The sequence below is a fragment of the Salvelinus namaycush genome, chromosome 24, assembly GCF_016432855.1.
Source record: "Salvelinus namaycush isolate Seneca chromosome 24, SaNama_1.0, whole genome shotgun sequence".
NCBI classification, from domain to species: Eukaryota; Metazoa; Chordata; class Actinopteri; order Salmoniformes; family Salmonidae; genus Salvelinus; species Salvelinus namaycush.
In genome coordinates, this window is record NC_052330.1 from 18,521,823 (window position 1) to 18,533,633 (window position 11,811).

General features: G+C 41.7%; 2 protein-coding genes across 2 annotated transcripts in view; both read right to left on the reverse strand.

Annotated features, from left to right (window-relative positions):
* Positions 1-827, reverse strand: part of rps6kc1 (ribosomal protein S6 kinase polypeptide 1) — a 51,173-nt gene extending 50,346 nt beyond the window's left edge. The window contains exon 1 of the mRNA XM_038962265.1: positions 620-827. Coding sequence (XP_038818193.1) covers positions 620-721 — 102 coding nt within the window. The 5' untranslated portion in view covers positions 722-827. The remainder of the gene's footprint in view (positions 1-619) is intronic.
* Positions 828-4,889: 4,062 nt separating this feature from the next.
* moxd1l (monooxygenase, DBH-like 1, like) lies at positions 4,890-11,339 on the reverse strand. Its single transcript, XM_038962616.1, has 13 exons — positions 11,073-11,339; positions 10,150-10,307; positions 9,077-9,224; positions 8,486-8,569; positions 8,201-8,356; positions 7,996-8,098; positions 7,608-7,780; positions 7,326-7,417; positions 6,835-6,931; positions 6,542-6,732; positions 5,977-6,085; positions 5,835-5,888; positions 4,890-4,907 (listed from the first exon to the last, which is right to left on the reverse strand). The coding sequence occupies exons 1-13, from the start codon at positions 11,337-11,339 to the stop codon at positions 4,890-4,892; spliced, it is 1,650 nt and encodes a 549-aa protein (XP_038818544.1).
* Between the last annotated feature and the right edge of the window lie 472 nt (positions 11,340-11,811).

Here is an 11,811-nt window from a genome sequence, read left to right on the forward strand (position 1 = left end):
CGGAGTTATCTAATGGAAATTTGAAATGGGGGCTTCCTGGGCTTTAGAGAGGAGACACGTCACCTCATCGTCGCCAGCTCTAAAGGCTTGCACAGATACTGGGGCAGCAGTAAGCTAGACTTATAAGTGGCAGCTTCTTACTGGTCTCATGATTGCACACTTCAGTTAACTAACTGTTATTGACAATAAAGCTAACTGACGTTAGCTAACTACCTAGTTAGCATATAGTGGTATGACAGAAGGTGGCATTCAATGTAATCTCCTCTCTTGATCTTGTTATCACCGAGCTTGGCTAACTAGGCAGCTTTCTATCTCCATTGTCAGACATAAACGAGCTAGTTATTAGTTAGCGCAAGCTAGGCACTAGTTTGACAGCTAGTTAGTTAACGTTAGCTGAATAATGGGAGCAAGTTAGCAGGTGAACTGAAAAATGTCACACATATAAGCAGCCAACATAAGGTTTACAATGTCGTTATTTATCAACTACAACATATCCGTATGAATAGTATTCGCAGTTGTAGCTACGACAGGATAAAACAACAATGATAACGTTAGCTAGCTAGCTGCTAACTAACGTCACGGTAGCCGCCTGTCAACAACACAGCCTCTGTCAACTTACCCTTGCAGTGACTTTGTACACTGTATAGCCTTTCTTATGCTTTTTAGGGTCCGTAACAGTATAAAAACGTGCGAGTTCTCCTCGTTCCCGCTGCGATATCATTCTGATTGAAGCATAGCCATTAGCTAGCCAGCTGATTCCCAGTCTAAAAAGCCGGGGCTGCTTTGCTTCGTTCCAGATAGCCGCTGCTACACAGAGATAGAACAATGAGCCAGATAATTCACCGGATGTAGGAATGTGAAGTATCCGGTGGGCGTTTCCACTCACAACCAAATAATGGGACGAGAATAAACCCAACAACTGTGGTCAGCAGTGGAAGAATATGGAGTGAGATGGATTTTTGCCGACATTCAGATAATTTTCTCATCGATGAAACATTTAATCTCCATACAGTTTCCAAAACTGTTTCCGAAACTAAAATCTGTAACAAACAGATTAAAAAATGTGGCCAGGGCGAACTGAGTTATTGCACACGCACACTTCAAAGTAGGCGTTCCCTAACGGAAATATGCGAATAAATGCCAATAGGATCTCATTAGTTCGTGCTTGGCTCTGCCCACCTCCTTGCTTGCATGGCCCACTATGACAGATTTTTATAACTATCTTGCGTTAGTTATTCAAATCTTTGGCTGCAAATTGCAAAATGACACGCCGAAAGATCGGCCCCTCAAATTCTTCTTCTTCTGCGGTACTATGGCAGTCTGCAAACAAAAGTTAGAGCTGCATTCCCACACCAACTGGACCAGGGATGAAGGGATAAATTCATAAATTAAAAGTAAATTCCATTACAGGAAGATAAAAAATAACATTAATTCACAAAAACTAAAAAGTATTATCAGGAAAAATCTTCCCACTCCTTCAGTCATTCGATAACTCAAACTTCCCTACTCAGGCTGGGACTACTTGAGACAGTACTCCATGGAGCTCTTCAGATGTGAAATCTTTTAATCCCAGATATTGTTCAGCTGCAGAAACAATGATGTCGATCTTTCTTGACTTATTTCAAACTTGAGCAGTATTTACTACCATCTCATCTCCACCCACTCCTTCAGCTATTTCCACAGCCTGCGACCTTCTTCACCCTTACAGGTAGTCCCAATGTGGAGATGCTTTCCATTGCCTGTCCAGGCTGTCCAGCATAGCCACGCATTATAACATAGAAGAAAACCCAAACATCCCTTGTCTGTCACAAATACTGAATACAATTACATTTGAACTTACTCTGTCGATTGTCTGTGGGGTTGGTTCTTAATCGGGTTGAAATTTGACAAAAACCACTTGAAACCCGTGAACCCCAAGGGACTCAGATTAACATTAATAACTTGGTTATTTCAAGAAGGATAGAGAGGAAGGCTCCACACCACTTTCTCACTTGAGTATCTTGAGTATCTTATCTTTCTTCTGATAATCTCATTTTGCTCTTTTGTAGCTTTGTTATTAAGTGTGTGTGTGTGTTTCCTATCCCTGTTCACTTCTCTCCCTGTAGGTTGTACAGACACTCCCTACCCCTTGGCTACAACCCTTCTAATTTAGTGTATCCTGCTCGCACAACCCATGTGGAATTTCTAGTCCCCGGCAGCGTTTGGAACTGCCGATTTGCGGTCAAGAAGACTGAGTTAATCTCAGCCTATGTTGCCCATCAGTCCCTACACCCTTTGGCTCTGACAGAGACATGTATTACCCCAGAGAACACTGCTACTCCACCTGCTCTCTCGTTATCTGACTATGTATTCTCTCATAGTCCGAGAGCATCTGATCATTGCGGGGGTTGGCACAGGGCTACTTATTTCTCTTAAGTGGAGATTTTCTATTTTCCCACTCTCACCTGTCTATCCTCATTTGAATTCCATGCTGTCACTGTCACATGTCCACTCTATTGCCTACCAGGTTCCCTTGGAGTGTTAAATTAGCTTGACATCTTGATAAGCTGATCCTGACGATGGCTCACCACTCATCGTACTGGGCGAATTCAACCACCCGACGCCTGACTTCGAATCATTTCTTTCCACCTTTTTCTTTTGTACATTGAGACTTGGGAAGTTAAAATATGGATGTGTCAAGTATGACCCAGGATGACAGCCTCACACCCAAACCTCCCCGACCTCCTGACCAATGGGCTCAATGCTTCCTTCAATACTCCCCACTTGGTAAACAGTTCGATCACATCATTGGGGGCGCGTCTGAAGGTCTGATCTTCCATCAGAGCCACGTAGTACCTTTCTAGACAATGTGCCGGATGGTAACTATAGATGTGGCGGATGTAACCAGTGTAACTTTACGAACAAATGCACAATGTTTAATCACCCTATTACGAGCAAGGCCATTAAGATTAAGGGAATCATTACATGTCTCACATAAAAAAATGGATATACCCGATCAAGTGTATTTGTGGTCTATGCTATGTAGGAAAAACAAAACGAGCTCTGAAAACAAGGATAGCAGAACACAGGAGTAATATCAGGACTAGAGGTCGACCGATTAATCGGAATGGCCAATTAATTAGGGCCGATTTCAAGTTTTCATAACAATCGGTAATCTGCATTTTTGGACACCAATTATGGCCGATTACATTGCACTCCACGAAGAGACTGCGTGGTAGGCTGACTACCTGTTACGCGAGTGCAGCAAGAGCCAAGGTAAGTTGCTAGCTAGCATTAAACTTATCTTATAAAAAACAATCAATCTTAACATAATCACTAGTTAACTACACATGGTTGATGATATTACTAGTTTATCTAGCTCTTCCTGCGTTGCATATAATCGATGCGGTACCTGTTAATTTATCATCGAATCACAGCCTACTTCGCCAAACGGGTGATGATTTAACAAGCGCATTCGCGAAAAAAGCACTGTCGTTGCACCAATGTGTACCTAACCAACAGCAATATTTAGACTTAGGGATGCTACCCGTTAGATAAAATATGGAACGGTTCTGTATTTCACTGAAAGAATAAATGTTTTGTTTTCGAAATGATAGTTTCCAGATTTTACCATATTAATGACCTAAGGCTCGTATTTCTGTGTGTTATATTATAATTAAGTCTATGATTTGATATTTTGATAGAGCAGTCTGACTGAGCGGTGGTAGGCAGCAGCAGGCTCGTAAGCATTCATTCAAACAGCACTTTCCTGCATTTGCCAGCAGCTCTTCGCAATGCTTGAAGCACAGCACTGTTTATGATTTCAAGCCTATCAACTCTCGAGATTAGGCTGGCAATACTATAGTGCCTATAAGAACATCCAATAGTCAAAGGTATATGAAATACAAATGCTATAGAGAGAAATAGTCCTATAATTCCTATAATAACTACAACCTAAATCTTCTTACGTGGGAATATTGAATACTGATGTTAAAAGGAAACACCAGCTTTCATATGTTCTCATGTTCTGAGCAAGGAACTTAAACGTTAGCTTTTTTACATGGAAAATATTGCACTTTTACTTTCTTCTCCAACACTTTGTTTTTGCATTATTTAAAGCAAATTGAACATGTTTCATTATTTTTTTGAGACTAAATAGATTTTATTGATGCATTAAGTTAAAATAAAAGTGTTCATTCAGTATTGTTGTAATTGTCATTATTACAAATATATATATAAAAATCGGCTGATTAATTGGTATCGGCTTTTTTGGTCCTCCAATAATCGGTATCGGTATCAGCGTTGAAAAATCATAGTCAGTCCACCTCTAATCAGGACCCTTGACCAGAGAAACCCTATGGCTGCGCATTTCATGGAGTCTCGTCACAACATTAGCTCTTTGAGATACATTGGCATCGAACATGTTTAGACTCCTGGGTGGGTACTGATAATCTATTATTTAGAAGAGAATTGTATTGGATTTACCATTTGTGTACCATGTCTCCTAGAGGTCTGAACCAAGAGTTTGATATCAGACCATTTCTTACATGAATATGTCACTTTGATTTGTCTTGCCTTCCAGCTTACCCACTTGGTATTTTTGTAAATATATATTATTTTCTGGAACTACTACATGTACACATCTCAATGTTATTAAATTATTAGAGATACACAAATAGTTTTTGCACCTGTAACCGATGTGAAATGGCTAGCTAGTTAGCGGTGGTGCGCGCTAATAGCGTTTCAACCAGTGACGTCACTCGCTCTGAGGACCTTGAAGTAGTTGTTCCCCTTGCTCTGCAAGGGCCGTGGACATCAATTAAGGCAACCCCCGTAACTTTCTGATTCAGAGGGGTTGGATTGAATGTGGAAAACACATTTCGGTTGAATGCATTCAGTTGTGTGTCTGACTAGGTATCCCCTTTCCCCTGAAAGGGAACAGATAGACAGAAAGAAGGAGGAAAGTCTATCATTTGGGTCAAGTGACTTGCGTCTATCTAAGGGATATCCTTGTCTCAGTATGTAAAATGTAATATGTAATATGTAAAAAAAAAAAAAAAAAAAAAAATGTAAAAAAATGTAATAAAATGTATGCACTCTACTGTAAGTCGCTCTGGATAAGAGCGTCTGCTAAATGACTAAAATGTAATGTAAAATGTAACCCTCCTGGCATGTTCATCATAAACCATGAAGCATCAATGTCTGACGAGATGCCAGAGATGACACCTTTAATCTGTGCCTTACTCCACTTAATGAGTCAATATTTTTCTCAGCCACAATGCACGTATGATTTTGATTTTTAGACCAATGAGATAAAACAGAATAGAAGACAGACACAAAGAGAGTCAAGGTGATGAAACACATTTTAATCTAATCACAAAAGTACAGAAATATGCAGTAAAATTGAATAGACCTACTTTACAGAAATAACATGGAAGCTCCAGGCTAATATTTATTGCCATGAATAAACAAAGACCTGTCATCAAAATCAAAGTTTGGTTGATTTAATGTAGCGAAATCAAAGAGCAATCAATGCTAAATAGGCATAGCCAGTGGCTATTTTGATTAATTGATTGTAATCATTAGAGCATGAATGGGGGCAAAAGAAATATGTATATAATGGACAAAAAAACATTCAGGGACCTACCCAGAGCAGGGCAAAATGTAATACATATGTTGATGTTTTTTCTCATCTTGGCCTGGACCGATTCTTATAGCATTGTAATCCAGAGCATCAGCAAGACACTTCCAGCAGCAGAGGTCACGACCCAGGAACTGCTTCCTCTGGGGGACGTGTTGTAGTTAAATGGCTTCAAGGGCCCAGCCTGTAAGGATGGATCACTCCTGCAACTCACTGAAAGAGTAGCCGTCATGTTGCGGATGTTTCCCTCATACATGGTGTAGTTTTTCTGTAGAAGGAACAAACATGACATGGATGGAGAGGATGTTTTGAAATGACAGCATGAGCATTTACATTTTTATTGAGTGGATGCTTACATTGACATCTATGATGAACCCAATCTGAGGGACCGTCTTCATTGTGGCCTCATGCACGGCAGTAGACGACTGGTCCCAAGCTGCAGTCTTAAACATCTCCCCAATGTCTCTGTGGGGCACACACAAAGTCATTCTGGTTTACATGAAACAACTTAATATAATATATGCCATTTAGCAGATGCTTTTATCCAAGCGACTTACATTAATATGATTTTACTGCTCTAGGGATGTAATTATTCTTTGGATTACCTTATTTACTATTATGTATTGATTTACTTATTATATTTTTTTTCACCCTTTATGTGATGCGCAATGCAGAGAACGCCGGAAGAAGAATTATCATTTAATTACCACAGTGATTTTTTGTAATGTTAGTTTTTGTGTCAAGTAATCCCATAAGGGATGGGTTGCCAATTTGACACAAAAATAAAATTGTATTCATTCATTTAATTAATTAATTCATTCATGCAGTCATGCGTAACTAGCCACTAAAACAAACAGGCACAGTACCAGTCTAAAAATGTAAATGTGTGGGTGTAAACTGTGACAATGTGAAGGCTCTTACTGGTTGACTGTCTTCCCCATCATGGCCATGTATGCATGCATGTCAGGGTGGCTGCAGCAGCTGGTGACGGGGATGGCTGGGTAGTAGAAGACAAAGGCTAGACACATCTCATCAGTGGTGGCAAGCCCTAACTGTGTGATTCCTTTGCGATTGGTTGTGTTATAGGTGCACTCCACAACAATCTCATCGCCCTGCAGTGGGGAAGAGATACTGCTTTAAGAAAGATCTAATGACTAACAATACCACTCATCCATGACAACCATTTGAAATACAGGAAGTACATGGATGCTTACTGGTTTGATGGTCTTAATATTTCCCAGATTGGTGGCCTGCTGCATCTCAAAGTTGAAGTTCTCATCCAAGCCCAGGAAGTCAATCTGCTCTCCATTCCTGTGGAGGTTAGAATCAAGAGCACATCAGTGGTGAGAGTGAAGAATCATCCAGAAAGATCATCAAAGCTTATCGCTAATTATCCAGACAATGACACCACGTATTGGTCATATCATAGGCTGGTATCATGATCATATTTTGGGGTGTCCTCTCTCCAGGGACACAACTTTGGTTTTAGAATTGGGGGGGACATATATATATATCTTTTGTTTGTTTTTTCCAGTCGGATAAACACTTCAAACAGCCTACCCAACCACTCGGAGGCGTCCGCATGGTCCTAAAGCGCACCGATGCACTGTTTTGTATCACATTCCAATGATAGAACTGGGGCGGGACTAAAATGCAATTTCAGAATGTCCCAAGTAAAAGTTGCGACCCTGCCGCTCTCTCTCACCTGATGTGGCCAGCTTGCACCTTCCTCCCAGCCAGGTGAGTGTGCAGTGCCACGGAGAACACAGAGAGGTCAGGGACAGGGTCAGGCAGGATCTGGGGAAAGCCAGAAAGCAGGGTCATTTTGAACAAAATCCTGTTTTGTTGAAACAGAGATGGCTATGCATAGTATACCAGAAAGGAAAGAGTTAGCTGGCTCTTTCCTTTTTTGATGACAATCTGCTCTACAATGTCATCAACATCAGCCATCCTTCTTCAATCTAGTGTCAAAGGGCACTGAGCGTACGTCTGAGAAGTGTGATGTGTTACAGAGGCCGTAGCTGTGGAATGCTGGGGCATTGGGAGGGATAGTGTAGCCCCAGCCAATGGCCACCATTAGGCCTGTAGTCATGATGCCCACATCATGCTGCCTGAGCTGGGCAGTGTAGTACAGCCTCAGGCCTGAGCTATCCCTCCGGCCTGCAGGGGGAGACAGAGGAGAAGACGTGATGATGGGGGCTTTAGATGATCACTAAATTCAATCAAAGTCCTGGAGAACCTCAGGGTGTGCAGGCTTTGTTCTGTTCAAGGACTAGCACATGGTTCACCTAATCATCAAGATTGGAGCAGGGTAAACCTGTTAATCCTATAATAGTGGATTGGAACATTTTAATTACTAGCTAGTGAATGGTTACCTGCTTCTTGGGCCAGGTTGTTGTAGTGGATTTCCAGCCTGTAGAACTCATCATTATTCTGTCCTCCAATAGGGATCCCAGCTATTTCTGGAAGCTCAAAAGCCTGGAATGGAGAAGACAATGTAGAGACAGAGATCAGACTAGCATGTGTGTCCATGCATGCATGTGTGTATATTAATGTTTTCAGAAGGGGGCAGTCTCTCACCCCTCCTCCCACCCCCCAGGCAGACACCACTCTGATGCAGTCCTCCCCTGATCCTTCCGTGTAGCATTTCTTCTCGTAGGTCTGGTTCACAGAGGAGGGGCAGCCATAGAGAAGCATGTGGTGGACCAGGTCCAGGTGCTCAATCACCGGCTCAATCTGAGCGACAGGGAGAGAGAAGGAGGCATAGAGAGAAGAAGCAGGGAGAGGGAAGAGACGACTCCAATGACAAACTTATGATGTAATTGCAAAATGATTAGACCATGAAATGATAGAGGGCTCATTTACCCGATAGATATGATTTTTGCCGTTGAGCTTTGGCACCTTCATGACCTTGCAGTGGTAGTATGTACGTTCGGCAGGGACAGTAACCTGCAATGGAAGAAGGACTACTGTGTTAACGATGCAGTCCGGGATCTTAAGTACAACAGATTTGTAACATATTGTATGAATTGGATTCATAACCTATCATACGAATTGCAAAAAAAATAACAGATGATAATAATAATTTGCAGGACATAACATATCATACAAAATGGATGAAGTAGTACACAAAAAACAGGGACCCATCTTGGCTCGTGAGCACCACTTTCAAAACTACTGGCTGAAATTATACAGAAGTTCTGGAGCATCACTTTAATAGTATAAGTGTTGCCAGTCCATTCTGTTCCACAGTCACATGTTGTAGACTAAAGATACCACCTCCTGTATATTCAATATCACAATCTTAATTCAAATTAATTTCATTCATTCATCTTTGACCTGTTCCACCCCAGGAGTGAAGTAAAATATTTTACTTCAAACTAAAAGTCCTGCTGTGCCTGATCTAGAGGAAATAGATGATCCCCCTTCAGGACATGTGTGGGAGGTCACTCTTACATTCTCCACAACGAAGTCTAGATAGTTGCTGTCTGGGGGGCTGGATCTGGGCATGAACTTGAGTAGATTGACCTCCTTGGTCCCCCTTCTATTGGCATGGTACCTTATGTCATCAGACGTACCATAGGCATAGATCAGCTTCACTGGACTGTCCTATGAGAAGAGGAGGGGGATGGAACAAAACAACATCAATTGACATAAAACATACAAGAGCACAGAAGAACAAAAATCACAGAGTGAAGACTAGGTGTGAAGAAAAGGCCTAGAAGCCAGTAGACACTTAGTAGGGTCTGCATCATTTAGTGACATTGGTGTTTTGACACTTGTTATGTCACCATTGTCTTTATTAATGCTGTTTTTGTGAACCATCTAGGGTTACAACTGCTCACTTTGAAAATGTTTGCCTGCCTCCCTGTGTATAGGCCATTGTTCCAATCACCGGATTATTTGTGTTGAATTACTCTAAATAAAATAATCAGTAGGTGCATGTAAACCAGAGATGGTCTCCAGAGTGCTTTCAAAGAGCAGGTACATTAGATTGAACACACTGAACAGAATATAAATGAATCAGGGGATTAGGAGGAAACTGGAGCTTTGCATGGAGGCCTGTAGTGAGATTATGAGAAGATGTAAAAGTACAAACAATGAAGCACAACAATGAAATGCCAGACCACAATATAGTGTAAAAAGATTGTGGTCCAAACAATGGAACGTATCACACCTTAATCTAGGCATTGAACCATGGGAACGGCCATAGGAGCAGATCCTATTTCTCAGGGGTGTGAACGCCTAAAGACCATACCATTATTACCATGGCAACAGATGGGGAAGGATATTTTGGCCCACCATCACTTGAGAAACTAACGAACTCTATGTTTGTTATAAAGAATACATTTATTTAGGTTAAAAGGGAACAACTCTCAAACCCGGCTTAGGTTGCTTAGATATTTGTAAACTAACCTTTTATGAATAGAAATAGTCAATCATGATAACGGAACATGATCTTCCTCTTCAATCCTTTCAAGACTTTTAGTACAGATTACTTGTTAACAGTTTGTGTCTCTGTGTGAAACAGTTGACTTACGGTGATGTGGAAGTCTTCCTCGTCACAAGACTGGATGGACCTCCTGAAGGTCATGGTGGTTTGACCATCTGCTTCGGTCAGGGACAGGAGGGTGTAGCTCTGTTTCTTATCCACCAGGGGAAATGAGTTCCCTGTGGCATGATAATCCTGAAAGAGAGACAACACAGAAATACTGAAGTTATCTGGAGTCTATATGAAGGTTAATAGAGTTCTGTGTTATTAAACAAAAATGTTGTGGCGTTTCTGAAGGAGCAACACATTCACAGGTAACTTTAATGAGTCATTTAATCTTCCAACGGTTTGCAGGTGTTGAAAACCAATACACCTACAACTCCTCCTTCTTTGGGTCGGCAGGTAGCCTAGCGGTTAGAGCGTTAGTCCAGTAACCAAAAGGTTGCTGGATTGAATCCCCGAGTGGACAAGGTAAAAATATGTCGTTCTGCCCCTGAACAAGTCAGTTAACCCATTGTAGGCTGTCATTGTAAATAAGAATTTGTTCCTGCCTAGTTAAATAAAGGTTTAAAAAAACTCCATATGACTAGATCAGTGTTCCCCAACAGCGCACATTTTTGCTGTAGCACCCCAGACAATCACACCTGATTCAACTTTTCAACTAATCAAGTCCTTAATGAGTTGAATCAGATAAGCTTGTCCAGGGCAACAACAAAAATGTGCTGTTGGTGGTACTTGAGGACTGGAGTTGGGAAACACTGAACTAGATAATCATGATTACTGCTACTACTATAGCCACTTTACTGTTACAGTAGCCTACTTCTATCCCTACAATATAACTACTGCTATTCCTGCATGTAACAGAACAACAACTACTACAATACATTACCACTCATTCTCTTGTGTCTAATAGTAATGATTAGAAACTAGTTAATAATAACAGGTTAATAGTTTAGATACCATGAAATAGGTGCCATTTGGTCCGACCCCTCCCATAACGATGTCCGATGCAGCCATGCCTCCATTTGGGCTGAACCCGAATCCCAACCAGCCAGTGGTCTTGACGGTCAGCTGGAACATGATGGTGCCCTGGACCTCACTGAACCCCCACTTCAGAATGACGTTACTGTCTGCGTCAAGGTTCTCCATGAAGGGCATGAGTGTGTCCTGCTGTGCCCCTGTCCCTGGAGGCCAAGCCAGGAGCAGGGAGAGGAGTAGAGGGATCATACTGTCTTGTCACCCACAGATAGACCCTGAGACCTCTACCTGATGAGAGACACACACTCCCAAACAAACAGCTGTCTAGCTACGGAGCACCGCTAAGATTCTAATACACACTCACTCACTCACACAACAGAGTCCTTCAGGGTCGTTACACACTCACACACACTCCCTAGCTCTAACTTTTCTGAGATGTTCTCTCTCCTTTTGCCACCCTCCTCTCCTCCTCCTTAGTCGTTCCTACCTCCTCCCTCATATAAACCTGTTCCTACACAAATTACACTGTCAGTGGATTACTGGAAGACCTGAGTCTGGAGTCATATACTGTAGGAGTGATATATGATATGAGGAGGAGAGGAGGGATGCCTTTGTTTTGGAGTTGGAGAACAGGTGAACAGTTCTGTAGGTTTTGATCCAAAAGAATGGAAGGAATCCCAACAAACATGTTCACATTGGGACAATGCACCTTTGTTCATAG